Source organism: Erythrolamprus reginae, chromosome 2 (genome assembly GCF_031021105.1).
Source record: "Erythrolamprus reginae isolate rEryReg1 chromosome 2, rEryReg1.hap1, whole genome shotgun sequence".
Classification (NCBI taxonomy): Eukaryota; Metazoa; Chordata; class Lepidosauria; order Squamata; family Dipsadidae; genus Erythrolamprus; species Erythrolamprus reginae.
In genome coordinates, this window is record NC_091951.1 from 214,827,343 (window position 1) to 214,842,386 (window position 15,044).

At 47.7% G+C, this 15,044-nt stretch overlaps 1 protein-coding gene across 1 annotated transcript in view; it reads right to left on the minus strand.

The window, feature by feature from the left end:
* KRI1 (KRI1 homolog) overlaps window positions 1-15,044 on the minus strand; it is a 157,887-nt gene that overhangs the window by 133,600 nt on the left and 9,243 nt on the right. Inside the window, exon 4 of the mRNA XM_070741788.1 lies at window positions 6,732-6,834. Within this exon, the coding sequence (XP_070597889.1) occupies window positions 6,732-6,834 (103 nt within the window). The remainder of the gene's footprint in view (window positions 1-6,731; window positions 6,835-15,044) is intronic.

The window sequence follows — 15,044 nt, forward strand, 5'->3', positions numbered from 1 at the left end:
CCTCGGTTCGTTCGCGCCCATCATCTGGGTGGAGAGAACTTTCCCACCTTTCATTTCCATGGCGGGCACAGGAAGGAGCCTCCCCAAAATGGCAGCACCCTTTGGGCGTTCCGCATGCTCCCTTGCCTTCGCGGCATCCCCCTCGTCGGGAAATCATCCTCCATTGGGGGGGAGCAGCTCACCGCTACTACCTTTTTTGGAGCCCTTATCGGCTCTTGATTCCGCTTGATGCGGCGGCGGTGGATGCGGCGGCGATGGAGGCAGCATTTTTCGTGACCGCCGAACAGCTGAGAGGCGCTGGCTCCGGTCCAGCTCAGCTTCTTCCTGGGGATCTGGCAGTTCCCCCGAGCCTCCCAGTGGGGGGGCGGACCCCCCCCCACCTTCGGCTCACAGCCAGGTTTGGCCTCGGAGGCCAGGGACCCCAGGCTGTGTTGCTCCTCGTTTGGGTAGTACCCTCTGAGGGAAGAGGCCCCCGAGGAGAAAACGTCGGGGGTGGGGCCCGCGGAGGGCAGAGACCCCTTCCGGGAATCCTTGCCAATCTGGAAGAAAAGAAGAGAGGAGAAAAACATTAAAAACGCTTCAATTTCTTTCATATTTTATTACTAAACACTCAGAAGAGAAACTCAGCAGTCTCTACGCTTGGACTGAGTTTTTAAAACTGAGCTCATGGGGGCGACTAGGGGGCGGTGCCGGCTTGATATTTAAATTAACTCAATCTCTACCAATAGGATTGGTGATTTACCCATGTTGGACTCTCCTTCCAAATGCAGTGGAGAATCCCAATAGGGAATTGCATGGGCGGAGCTTTGAGGTCACGAAGACGTCCTTCCTGGCCGGCCGAAACATGGACTCCAGGCCAGCCAGGTTTCAGTCATACATGCCAGGTCAGCCTCCTCCTCCAGGATCAAATCCTGGATGAGGAAAGCTTTATTTACCATCGACCTGGCATTGAGTAGCAGCAGCCTGAGCCCAGGGCCTGGATTACACTCGTCACCAGTACCCTGGGTTGAGCTCACGGGGCCGGAAAAAGGGATTGCTTTTAAACAGCGATCTCTTCTTCCCCTAGAACAGCTAACCCCGTATCTGCCTCTCCCCAGAAGCACCGGAATATTCTGACCCTCTGCCACCCCAGAGATAGGCACCCCCTTCCCTCCTGCCACTCCATCACCAGGTATGCCAAAATTATCATTCATACTATTCCCATTCATCTCATACATACTGTTGTGGTTAGCTCCAGCCCAGCTCCTGCCCCAAGGACTGTGGGGGTGGATGTGAGTGAAACATCCAAATGTCACAGGCCTGTTTTTCTGCCGACAGCTTTGGGCAGTGAATTATCCTCTGAAGAAGGGAGTGACTGTGAGATGGGACCTTCAGAGGGGAGCCTGGGAGGCAGCCCAGGAAGAAGCCAGTCATCATCTTCCTTATCTTCGATAGACTCTGATGAGGAAGCAGTGATAGACCCACGCATGTGTAGAGCTATGCATAGGAGAGAACAGCTTAGGAGGTATTACAGGAGATAATAGAGTCCACCTGTGGTTGGGTGGGGTTCAAGTAATTAGGGCTGCTGTTAAATGGGCAGCGTGCCGGCCTTGCAGTGTGGAAGATTATCTCATTGTGGATTTTGCATTGCCGTTCCAGATTTTTCCCAGGATCTCATGTTTGGATTTCATGACTCTGAAATCATAGTGAGTTTACAATTTCTGAGAGGAGTAGTGGTGACGGATTCACAGCTACTGGTTAATTGACTTGAGTTTGTTTATTTTTACAAGTGAGCCCTTTGAATTCAAAAGAGGGGTTTTCTTCTATTTTTCTTTGGATAAAGAAACTATTGTTGCCTTTTCCTCTGTGTGTGTCTGTTTTTGCTACTTTTACATTTAATTGAAGGCTTGTGCCAGGAGCCGGCAGAACACATACCATCCCACCCACCCCATCATTCATTCCATACATACTGCCCAACCCACCCCAGTTATCCATCAATTAACCCCCCCAATAAATTAGCTAAAAATATTTTAAAAATTAATAATTGATAGAAATAGAACCATTCATTCATCATAGCTTAATCAATAATTCCCAATCATCCAACCCTAAAGTTAAAATTCCTCCTAAACTTAATTTAAAATTCTCCCAGTAGTTAAAAATACTTATAACTTTCCCTAAAAATATAGTATCAAATATAATAAGTTTAAATTAGAATTGAAAGAGGCTCTCAAAACTAAAACAGTACTATAAAAGATATTAAGGTTTCATAGGGCCACTACAGATATTAGAAACATATAAGAATAAATATAGTTAAAAAACAAAGCCTTCAACCCTTCAGAGAATGACCAGGATTTTACATATGTCCATAGATAGTCTTTTCCTTAAGATTTCACTTCATCCTCCTTCTCTTAGGACTTTAAAAATAGAAATATAATAAGGGGAGATGGAATTATTATAGTCATAATCTCTCTGATGCACAATCCACAACTGTCTCTTAGGGATAGAGTTCTGCCATGAAATACTGAGCATACTGAAAAGAGTACAAAAGACTCTCAATATAGGACGAGTGAGGGGGGTAGTTCGTTCTATATTCCCCTCTTCCACATTGGTTGCTTCCACTGGCCAACAGTCCCATGTCAGGTGCTTCGTCTCGGCATCGGCTTCTCTGCTTGGTGTCAGTCTCCAACTGACGCCCCAGGGCGTCAGCTCTCCCACCATCTGACACCCCTTAGCACCCCCCCAGCGGTCCACTCGCTTCGGGGTCGGCTCTCCTTGCCGGCCAACGCCCCCTCGAAGCCCCCAACAGTCAGCTGATCTCATTAATCCTCCTGCCTCCGCTTGCCTCGGCGTTGGCCATTCTCACTAATCGACACCCTTCAGCAGCCCCTCAGCAATCAACTCGCTTCGGCGTTGGCCTCTCTGACCGACCAATGCCCTTCGGTAGCCCCTCGGTAGTCCGTTCGCCTCATCATCGGCCCCTCTCACTGGTCAGCGACCCCTCAGCAACCTCTGGGCAATCTGCTTGGTGTCGGCACCGGCCCCTCTCAATGACTGGTACTCTCCCAGCAGCTCTCAGAAGTTACAGCGATGTTATTCACTTTTGTTATTCACTTTATTCAGTTTCGTTCTGGGCGTGGGTGGGTGGGCAGGCTCCTCCAGTATACCGGCACCCAAAAAGCAGGCTTGGGATCCAAACAGTCCAGGCAGCTCAACCAAGCCGAGAGACCCACTAGTTTGTCGGCTCTTCCCCTCGGGCTTCTCAGCAGTTCAGCGGCACCGTAACAGTTAACAGTTAACAAACAGTTAATAAACAGGTTGGTGTAGCGTTGTTCCTTCTTCTGAGCGTGGGCATGGGAAGGTGGGTTTATTTCGATATTTCAGTTAAAGGAGGTCTCACTTCAAATAGTTCAGTGGCTCACTAGTACCGTTTCGGAGCCCCGGTTGGGTAAAAGATTAGATAAAAAGTAGAAGAAAAAGTTGGATAAAAGTAGAAAAGAAACCCGTTATTACCGGCTGTGGATGTTCTTCACCTTCCTCACCACCAACCGCAACCGGGGGGGGGGGAGATTCGTGCGCCTTCTGCCGCACAAATCCCAGCGAACGATTAGGTCCCACAGAGTTGCCCTTCTCCGGGCCCCGTCAAGAAAACAATGCCGTTTGGCGGGACCCAGGGGAAGAGCCTTCTCTGTGAGCCTGACCCTCTGGAATCAATTCCCTCCAGAGATTAGGACTGCCCCAACCTTCCTTGCCTTTCACAAACTTGGAGAGGGGCAGCATACAAATCTAATAAACTATAAACTATAAACTCTTAAAAACCCACCTTTGTCGCCAGGCATGGGAAAAATGATTTCCCTCGGCTGCTCTGTTTTATGTATGGTTTGTTTGGGTTGTATGATTGTTTTTAATTAAGGGTTTTTAAACTGCTTTTGCTTTTAACATTGGATTTGTATTTTGTATTACTGTTGTGAGCCGCTCCGAATCTTCGAAGAGAGGTGGCATACAAATCTAATGAATAATTATTATTATTATTATCATCATCATCATCATCATCCATGGTATCTGGCAGCAGCTGCAGCCCATCAGTCCCGTATTCAATCTAATTTGCGGCTGCGCAGGTGAGCGTTAGCCCTGAAACTGGTCTGGCTGAGGCTATTTTGGGACTTACTCACACACCAGAGAAGGGGGCTAAGAAGGGGCAATAGAGATAGTTGGAGTGTTATAGCCAAAATAAAATGGTTTCTTGTTGGGACCATTCCTGTTGGTGCTCGGAACACTGGAGTTACCTAGCAACTGGACAGTATCCTGACTGGATCATGTGATTGTTTAGGGAAAGTGACAAACTTTCATTTTTATTTAGGTGAAAACCATGGGCTTATTCAGAGTTGGTTTTCATCAGCCTTTACCAATATGCCATATCCAAATACCTATTCTTTAAGGCAGCGTTTCCCAACCGGTGTGCCGCGGCACAGTGGTGTGCCGCGAGACACTGTCAGGTGTGCCGCGGCGAGAGGCGGCGGAGGAGAGTGGGCGGATCGGGCGGGCAATGGGGCAGGGCGGAGAAGCCAGGGGCGCATTTGGCCGGAGGCGCCGTGGGGAGGCAGGGGCAGCCGCGGCTCCCTTTACTCCTACTGCCGCACCACCCTGCCCCTGCTCCCCACGGTGCCTCCGGCCAAACGCGCCCCTGGCTTCTCCATCCTGCCCCATTGCCTGCCCGATCCGCCCACTCTTCTCCGCCACCGCCTCCTGCCTTGGGGCGAGGAATCCGAGAGTCCGGGACTGTGTGGCTTTGCGCCATGAAGAGAAAACGGCCGACTTTCCCCTGCTGCCGTTTTCTCTTCATGGCGCAAAGCCAGGGCCGCCGATAGACGGGTACTACAGGGAGCGCGCTACCGGGCCCCGGGCAAATTGGGGCCCGCAGTCAGCGGCTCCTTGCACTGAGCTCCCGCTCGCAGCTGTCCCCTGGCTCCTGCTCGATGGCACGGTTTTCGGCGCTGTCCTGCTGGGCCCCAAAGACGGAAGGCAGGAAGGAGGAGAGCTCCATTCTTCTCGCCTTTTTCCCGCCTTCCTTCTTTGGGGCACAGCAGGACAGCGCCGAAAACCGCGGCATCGAGCAGAAGCCGGGGGACAGGTGCGAGCGGGAGCCCCAGGAGGGAAGTACCGGCAGCGCCCCGCCCAGTTGAAGCTTCACTGGCGTCGGCGGCAAATGTCCTTTGTGGCCCGGTGGGAGGGGGGGCTGCAGCGGCCGCAGGCAGTCGCAGGGAGATGGCTGCGGCGAGAGGGAGCTCCAGGCGGCAGCGAGAGGGAGCGCTCTCTCTCTCTCTCAGCTGACTGCAAGCGGGAGCCCTGACGTGGCGGTCAATTGAGAGAGAGAGAGAGAAAGAAAGAAAGAGAGACATATAAGAGAGGCAGAGAGAGAGAGAAAGAGAGACATAGCAAGAAAGAGAGACAGCAAGAGAGGCAGAGAAAGAGAGAGAGAAAGAGAGACATAGCAAGAGAGGCAGAGAGAGAGAAAAAGAAAGAGAGACATAGCAAGAGAAAAAGAGAGACTTAGCAAGAGAGGCAGAGAGAGCGAAAGAGAAAGAAAGAGAGACATATAAGAGAGGCAGAGAGAGAGAGAAAGAGAGACATAGCAGGAGAGGCAGAGAGACAGAGCAAGAAAGAGAGACAGAGAGAGAGAAAAAGAAAGAGAGACATAGCAAGAGAAAAAGAGAGACTTAGCAAGAGAGGCAAAGAGAAAGAAAGAGACATATAGCAAGACAGTGAAAGAGAGAGAGAAAAAAGCAAGAAAGAGATAGCAAGAGAGACAGAGAGAGAGAGCAAGGGAGAGAGAAAGACAGAGGAAGGGAAGGAAGGAGAGAGAAAGAGAGCAAAAAAGAGAGGAAGAAAGAAAGACGGATGGAGAGAGAGAAAGAAGGGAAGGAAGGAAAAGAGAGAAAGAGGGAGAAATAGAGCGAAAGGGAGGAAGAGAGAGGGTTTTTTTGTCCAAACTTTTCTTTAGCCCACCCACCCCCTTCAATGTTCCCCAGGATTTTGAAAATATGAATAATGTGCCGCGGCTCAAAAAAGGTTGGGAAACACTGCTTTAAGGAATATGCCTGCCTCAGAATTTTTGTCTATGGTTATGTGACTTGGAACCCTGACAGTGAGTTGATTCCCTGTCCAGAAGTAATGGCACATTGGGGGGAGGAGGTGATTCGGACATGCCGAGTGAGCCGTGGGAAAGCTGAGACAGTGTCATTGGGCTGCCTGCTCCAGCCCACTGACTCTCTTGGCTTTCCCACAGCCTGCGCAATGCATCCAGATCATGTTCCTCCCGCACTCTGTCTACTCCTGCTGCTTGGACAGGTAAATAACTCAACTGTGCTGTGTGGTTTGCAGCTGCTGCAAGACACCATCGACCTATGTGCGCTCACCACCTCCCTCCCACCCCTCTTCACTACAGGTTATTTTTGGGTAGAGCTTATACTAGGCACATGATTAAAAATTAGGCTAGAGCTTATTTTCAGGAAAACACGGCTGTTGGATATATCAGTTCATATATGGGGTCACCACGAGGTTAAAGGTTAAAATACAGTAAGTATTCTGTGTTTTATCAATGATACAATAAATCTCAGAAAATAAGTGTAAAATGTAGCTAATGCTATCCCAATTAAACTCCTTCCTTAAATCATTTAAGCCAAGATAAACTCTTAGTGCTCAACATCTCTAGACTAAATATTAATTATGAAGTAGTGCAACTTTTTATATCTTACCCTGCCTTCTCAACCATAACTTTTCTCTCATAATCCTTAAGTAACATGGGCTTTTCTTTCTTCTTTGTGGAAGTCTTCTTAAAAACAGTGGCTGAGCAACAATCTGAGAAGAGAATCAAGCATAACTGATCACCTGACAACTAGTAAAAATTAAATCATTACCCAATCCAAATACAATCCCCATTGCGCCCATGTGGCCTATCCTCATTCATAGACCTCTCTGCCCTTTGTGGCATACAGAGGAATTGAGAGGCTGAAACAGATTAAGAGACTTCTAAAGCACCACTTATGAAAGAGAAGGGATGAATTTGATCTAACATGGGTAAGAGCTACTATTTAGGCCTACCTCATGGTGATTCATGCAGCAAAGTGTAAATACTTCTCAGCACTAATTGTGTCTGCAGATAATCGCCCAGCGACCCTCTTTTAGATGAGCCTCCTCCTCCTCCTCCTGGGGAAGGAGATTGAAGTCCACCTGAATGGGTGTGCTGAGGAATTTGCATATTTTATGGAAGATAAAACTGACTTCATTCCCAGTCAGATGCTGGTGTGGTTGCTGGTCCAGTGGAAGCCTGAGGCAGGTTCTTGCCCCGTTATCTGGGAATAGTTTGACCCTGTTGCTCCTGAGGAAGTGGACAGGATCCTAGGGAGTATGTACACAAGCACCTATGTTTTAGACTCATCATGTCCCTCCTGACTTGTGAAAGCTTCCTGGGAGGTTACAGGTGAGTGGACTCTGGTGGTGATTAATGCTTCCCTATAGGAGGGGGTAGTGCCCTAGCACTTTAAGGAGGCTGTGATCTGCCCTCTTCTTAAGAAGCCATTGCCTGATTCTACCCTGTTGGATAATTTCCAATCTGTCTTCAATCTTATTGTTGTAAGCCTCCCTGTGTCCCACGGGCGGGCGGCATAAAAGTCAATTAAATTAAATTAAATTCCCTTTTTTGGCGAAGATGGTTGCATGGCAGCTCCAGAGGTTTCTGGATTAAATGGATTATCTAGATCAGGGGTAGGCAAAGTTGGCTCATCTATGACTTGTGGACTTCAACTCCCAGAATTCCTGAGCCAATCATGCTAGCTCAAGAATTCTGGGAGTTGAAGTCCACATGTCATAGAAAAGCCAACTTTGCCTACCCCTGGTCTAGAACCCCTACCAGTCAGGATTCAGGCCTAGATATGGGACAAAAACGGCATTGGATTATCTCTGGTGGGAGCGGGATGAGGGCAATGCAACCATCCTTGACCTCCCGTCAGCTTTCGATACTATTAACCAGGGGTCCTCAAACTTTTTACACAGGGGGCCAGTTCACGGCCCCTCGGACTGTTGGAGGGTCGGACTATAAAAAAAACTATGAACAAATCCCTATGCACACTGCACATACCTTATTTAAAAGAAAAAAAACAAAATGGGAACGTACTATTTAGAGGAGGAGGGAAGTCTGAAATTCACAAAAGTTTATGTTTTGTTTTTAATTTTCTTTTGTTAACATCTGATTGGCTATGCAAGGTTTTCTTGGTTTATAGAAAAATGTATAAAGAAGGAAGCACTTTGTCATAATGGTTAATACATTAAAAATATAATTGCTGTTGTACTTTTTGAAGGAACATGGCAAACTTTTATTTTTATTCATTAAACTGTAGTTATTTATTCAACTTCACTGCCACCCAATCCTGTAGAGGGAGGAAAGAAGGGAGGAAGGAAAAGGAAAGCAAGAAATAGAGGAAGAGAAGGTAAAAGAGAGAAAGAAAAAGAGCAAGAAAGAAAGCAAGCAAGAGAGAAAGAAAGAAAATGAAAGAGAAATAAAAATAGAGAGGGAGAATGAAAGAAATGGAAGGAGGGAAGGAAGGAGAGAAAGCAAGAGAAAGAAAGAAAGAGAAAGAAAGAAAGAAAGAGAAAGAAAGAAAGAAAAAAGAATAAAAGAGCAAGAGAGCAAGAGAGAAAAAGAAAGAGAGAGAGAAAGAAAGAAAAAAGAAAGAAAGGCAACTTCAAAGAAAGGCTCACTGAGCATCTCTCACTCTCTCTCTCTTTCTATCCCTCTCTCTTTCTCTCCCCCCTCTCCCCCCCTTTCCCTCTCTCTTTCTCTCTCTCCCTCTCTCTTTCTCTCCCCCCTCTCCCCCCTTTCCCTCTCCCCCCCCAGGCCGGCAGCGATGTTTTAAAACAGCCGCGCTGTTTGCGAGCTAACTCCTGAGGTGCGGAAGTTCGCCTTTGGCGTTTGGGCCACTCGGAATGTGAAATTCAAAACAGCGTTCGGATCCCCCCACCCCCAGCAGAAGCCAAGGACCCCCAGAGTGGGGCGGCAGGGGAGGCGACCGCCTCTCCACTCACCAAGTGCCGGGATACGAGCCGAGAAGAGCCGGGCTGGCTTACTTTCCTTCCTTCCCGCGCTGATGCAGAGCCACTCGAACAAAGCGTCACGCCCCCCTGACGCTTTTGGCGGCAAAAGAGCCCAGCGTCGCTTCGGAAACCGCCGAAAGCATCAGAGGGGCGCGACGCTTTGTTCGAGTGGCTCTGCATCAGCGCGGGAAGGAAGGAAAGTAAGCCAGCCCGGCTCTTCTCGGCTCGTATCGCGGAGAGGGGCGGCATACAAATCCAAGTAATAAATAAAATAAAATAAAAAAATGTCTCTCCTCTCCCAGCTCTTATCTCGAGTAGCTCTTAAGTCGAGCAGCTCTTATGTCGGGGTTCCACTGTACCTGGATGACAACTTTAGAAAAAAAAACGTTTGCAACTTTTTTGATGATTGATATTAGTTACTAACAAAATACTGCATTTTATTCATGGAAAATTAGATGGTACACTGTATTGTTTGAATGTATGTTGAGAGAAAATTCTTAAAAAATTTACAACGCCCAAAAAAGTCTTTCCTTCCTCCGCCCCTCCATTCATTTCATTCGTCTTTCCTTCCTTGTTCCCTCCATTTCTTCTTCCTTCCTTCTTTCCTTCCTTTTCCTTCCTTTTCCCTCCATTTCTCCTTCCTTCCTTCCCTCCCTCCCTCCTTCCTCTCCTTTTCTCTCTCTTGCTTTCTTTCTCTCTCTTTCTTTCTCTCTCTCTTTCTCACTATCTCTCTTGCTCTCTTTCTTCTTCCCTCCCTCCCTTTCTATCTCCCTCTTTATCCCCCTTCCTTCCTTCCTCTCCACTTCTTTCCCTCCCTCTTTTTCCCTACTCTTTCCCCTTTCTTTCTTTCTTTCTTTCTTTCTCCCCACTTCTCTCTGTCTTTTCCCTTTTTCACCCTCCCTCTTCTCTCCCCACGGAGAACTCGCCTGACAAGCCTCTTCCCCCCCACCAACCCCGGACTCCCATTCAATCTCCATTCAGAAAATGGGAGCTGGCAACTCAAAGAGAAGGAGGAGGCAGGTGTGTGCATGTATGTGTGTGTGTTGTGCCCGGCTCAGCTTTCGGCAGGCCTTCCTTTATCTCGAGTGAGATGAGATCAAGGGGGATGTTTTCGCCGCTGTCACTCCGGCTTCAGATACAGAGGTGCCTCAGCGAGTGGGCAACGAGACTCACCGCCTCCTCTGGGCGCAATCCCCACCTTGGCAGGAGGCGCCAGCAATAGACACAGGCGGTGGGGAAGGAGAGGGAGCTGCTGAGCCTCTTTGAAGTTCGCGGCAGAGTGCTCAGCCTCCCCACCCCCTCCCAGGTGCATGGCAGACTGGCAGTGGAATGGGGAGCTCACGCGCATAGACGTGTGCAAACCTTCACTGGTGCAAGACTTCCCCGCACTTTCCTTGTCGCTCCCCGCCCCAACTCTGATGCCCAGCTCCTCAGTGTAGCCTTGGAAAAGACTGCACAGGGGGTTGTTTTTGTGTGCGTGGCAGCACGCCTTACAGGGGACATTGGTGTGGTCCCTGGACACAGCCGGAGAAGCCAGGTGGGGCTCAGAGCCCACGGGGGTTTCTCCTGGCCGACAGACTCATCCACAGGCCGGATAAATGGCCTCAATGGGCCGCATGTGGCCCCCGGCCGTAGTTTGGGGACCACTGCTATTAACCATGGTATTCTTCTTTTGCGTGATGGGAGTGGAAGGCCCTGTGCTATCCTGGTTTATTTTCTTCCTTTGCAGTTAACATTGATAGGGGAAGAGAGATCCAACCCTCGGCCACAGGACTCAGTACTCTCTCCATTCCTGTTCAACATTTATATGAAACCATTCCGTGAGATCATCCATCACCATGGACTGAGGTATCATCAATATGCTGATGATACTCAACTGTATGTCTCAGCCTGTGGTCAGTTAAGCGATGCCATGTCTTCCCTCTCACAGAGACTGCCTGGAGACTGTTAAGGGCTGTATAGGGTGCAAAGGGTTGAAACTGAATCCTGGCAAGACTGAGTGGCTCTAGATTTGGATGGGGTGGTACTACTCCAAACAGATTCTGGGCATAATCTGTGGGTTCTCCTGGACTTGCGACTCCTGCTTTAAGAGCAGGTGGCAATCGTGGCTAGAAGGGCCTTTGCGCAACTATGGGTTGTGTGCCAGTTACGCCCTTTCCTGGACCTACTCACGGCCACACATGCCCTAGTCACCTCCCATCTTGACTATTGCAACACACTCTACATGGGGCTGCCCTTGAAAAGCATTCAGAAGCTCCAGTTGGCGAAAAATGCAGCGGCCCGCATGGTTTTGTGCAGACCTTATTGTGCAAATGTAACACCTCTCCGGCGGGAGCTGCATTGGTTGCTAACTTACAATTCAAAGTGCTATGGGTACAATTCAAGGTGCTATACTTTTTTAATGTACACTGAGAGAATATGCACCAAAGACAAATTCCTTGTGTGTCCAATCACACTTGGCCAATAAAGAATAAAGAAAGAAAGAAAGAAAGAAAGAAAGAAAGAAAGAAAGAAAGAAAGAAAAAAAGAAAGAAAGAAAGAAAGAAAAGATAAAGATAGTTGTCACCTTTAACGTCCTTCATAGCTTGGGAACAGGTTATCTGAAGGATTGTCTCTTGCTGGTCATATCTACCTAACTCACTAGAGTGGGGAGGCAAAGAATGGTGCAGGTCCCATCCCTTAGGACATGGGCCCTCAAACTACAGCCTGCGGGGCCCATACAGCCCACCAAACCCATTAATTTGGCATGCGGAGGACCATGAGATTGCCACCCTCACATTGCCTGACCCACTAAGTATAGGAGTTACCATTGCGAGCCCTGTAGGCTGGAACTGAAAGGTAAGGCCAACAATTTTGGCCCACATGGAGGCAGAAGAGGACCTTCCAGGTGGCCAAAAAACAGGCCGGAGGTGGAAGAGGTGAAAAATGGGTCACACAGATGCCCCAGGTATGAAAACTGCCTGTTTTTCACCTCCCCTGCCTCCAGGAGATAGAAAAAGAGAGATAGACAGCAAGAGAGAGATGATAGATAGATAGATAGATAGATAGATAGATAGATAGATAGATAGATAGATAGATAGATAGATAGATAGATATGGAGAGAGAGAAGAGAGGGAAATAAAGATTTCTCAAGTTCCTTGGGGCCGAGAAGAATTCCTGCAAAACTGGGTTTCCTAAAGTGGACCACTAGACTCCTAAACAACTGAAAAAATGATCTTAGTACAAAGAAAAGTCAACCAAAAGAGTAACATGCAAACAAAAGCAAATAAAACACTCCCAAGAGCAAAACAAATAATGGACTGTTAAATTGGCCATGCCCGGGTTGGGCAGCAGGCAGGACGGGGTGGAACACAATTCCATCAGCAGATACGTGCGCAGCTCCTGGATTACTGGTCTTGGGTCAACTCTCCTCCCCCTCCCCACCTCACTGCTGCTGCTGTGTCTGCGCTCCTTGCTTTTTTCCTCTTTCCTGGCCTGGGAAGAGCTTCCCTCTCTCATGCCTGACTTCCCTCCAACCTCAAGCAGAAGGCATGGGTGGAAGCGGCGCTGGCAGCATTTATGCTTCTGGGAGCACCTGTTCGCCTAGCCAGCTTGAGGAGGGGGGGGGGGTGACCCAGGAAGGAGAGCACGGGAAACACGAAGCAAATTGTCACCACAGCAAGCGACACTAGTAAGGTTGTAAGTAGAGCACTTAACAGTTCAGTACAACAATGATGATTGTTCAAGCCACTCCCACCTGGTCACATGGCCAGCAAGCCACTCCTACCCAGTCACATGACCATTAACCCACACCCACAAAAAAGCCACAGTAAAAATTTTGGCTGTCCATTACTGGACATACCCACCCAGTCACATGACCTAGCCATGCCCACCCAGTCACATGTCCACTTAGCCATGCCCACTCAGCTGGTCTGGCCCCAACAGTCCAAAGGACTGTGAATTAGCCCCATTTAAAAAGTTTGAAGACCCCTGCGCAAGGGAGAGACATCTGGTGGGACCGAGAAGAATGACCTTCTCCATGGTGACTTCCTCTCTTTGCAACATCATTCCCCCAGAGATTAGAATGACCCCCACTCTAACACTCTTCCAGAAGGCGCTGAAGATCTGGTTCTGGCAGTGGTCCTCTGGAACCCAGAATGGGATGCAGTCCATTAAATGGCTGCTGTGATGGGTGGTTGCCAGGTGAGGGCTATGATATTATATTATTAATTTATTGATTATTTTATTTTATTGGTTTTATTTAATACATACATACATACATACATACATACATACATACATACATACATACATACATACATAAAATAAAACCAATAAAATAAAATAATCAATAAATTAATAATATAATATCATAGCCCTCACCTGTCCGAGAGCAAAAAAAAGGAGCTGTGATGTTCCTTCAATATACTAGGGTCATTCGACACAAAAAAACTTCTAACCCTTCCCTGGTACAGAGCTGAAGGGATTGGATACTGTAGCCTAGAGGTTAATTCTCTGCCTTCCAAGGCAAAGTTGCAGTTTCAAGTCCCAGTGAGGGTATGGCTAGCTGATGAGCCAAAATAAGGCCGAAATAGATCTCACCTAGTCTCCCTTAATTTTCAAATTCAGCAAAAACATGTGACAGATATACAGTGGTACCTCTACTTAAGAATTTAATTCGTTACGTGATCTTAAGTAGAAAAGTTTGTAAGTACAGTAGAAGCAATTTTTCCCATAAATAAAAGCTCGGAATTTGATCAATTCTGCAGCCAAGGACCCTCATTTCCAGAACCAAACGCCTAGCCGACAAAGACCATCTGGAACCTGAATTACACAGTCTCACAAATGTATTAATTTCCAATGGATTCCAAAGAGAGGCAATCAACAACTTAATCCAAAAAGAGACACCCCCCAAGAACCAAGACACAGAACAGGACAATGGCATCGCCCTCCTCCCTTACATCAAAGGCACCACAGATAAAATCAGTAAAATTCTCCGCAAACACAACATCAAGACAGTCTTTGGTACAGATAAAAAAATAGCCAACATCCTAAGAAACCCGAAAGACAATATCCAGCTAGAAAACCAGAGAGTTTATCAAATACCGTGTAAAATCTGCCCAGCCACATATATTGGACAAACTAACAGGAGAGTCAATGCACGTGCTGCAGAATATAAGAATGCATTAAGGGGGGGGGGGGGAACCTCCTCCCTTTTCCAACACTTCAAAACTACAGGACATGAAATTGATTTTGATAGTACTAAATTAATTTCCAAAACAGAACACTACAGCAAAAGAATAATCATGGAAGCCATCGAGACAGAAAAACATCCCCAAAATATGAACAAGCGGGATGATCCCTCCCGCCTACCAGACATCTGGAAACCAGCCCTCAAACGTATCCTAGCCATAGAAACTGAAACCAGACTCAGAACACACATTGCAAAACAATCAAGTAGCCTGCAAGCTCCAACTACTCAGAATATCACGCCTAATCCACAACCATTAACTAATCAGCATACCTCAGTCACATCAACGACCCCACGTGTTACCCCACTGACTCACCAGGAAGTTTCTACACAGCAGGCAATTGCCGAGCCTTGGAAATGGCCCTGGGTTGGGCCGAGAGGCAAAAAAGGAGCTGTGATGTTCCTTCAATACACCAGGGTGATTCGACACAAAATGTAACCCTTCCCTGGTACAGAGCTTAAAGGATTGGATACTGTAGCCTAGAGGTTAATTCTCTGCCTTACAAGGCGAAGGTTGCAGGTTCAAGTCCCAGTGAGGGTATGGCTAGCTGATAAGCCAAAATAAGGCCGAAATAGATCTATCCTAGTCTCCCTTAATTTTCAATTTCAGCAAAAAACAAAAAAACAACACACACACACACACACACACACACATATATATACAGTGATCCCCAGATCATTGCGAGGGTTCCGTTCCAGGACCCCCCGCAATGATCGGTTTTTCGCAAAGTAGCGCTGCGGAAGTAAA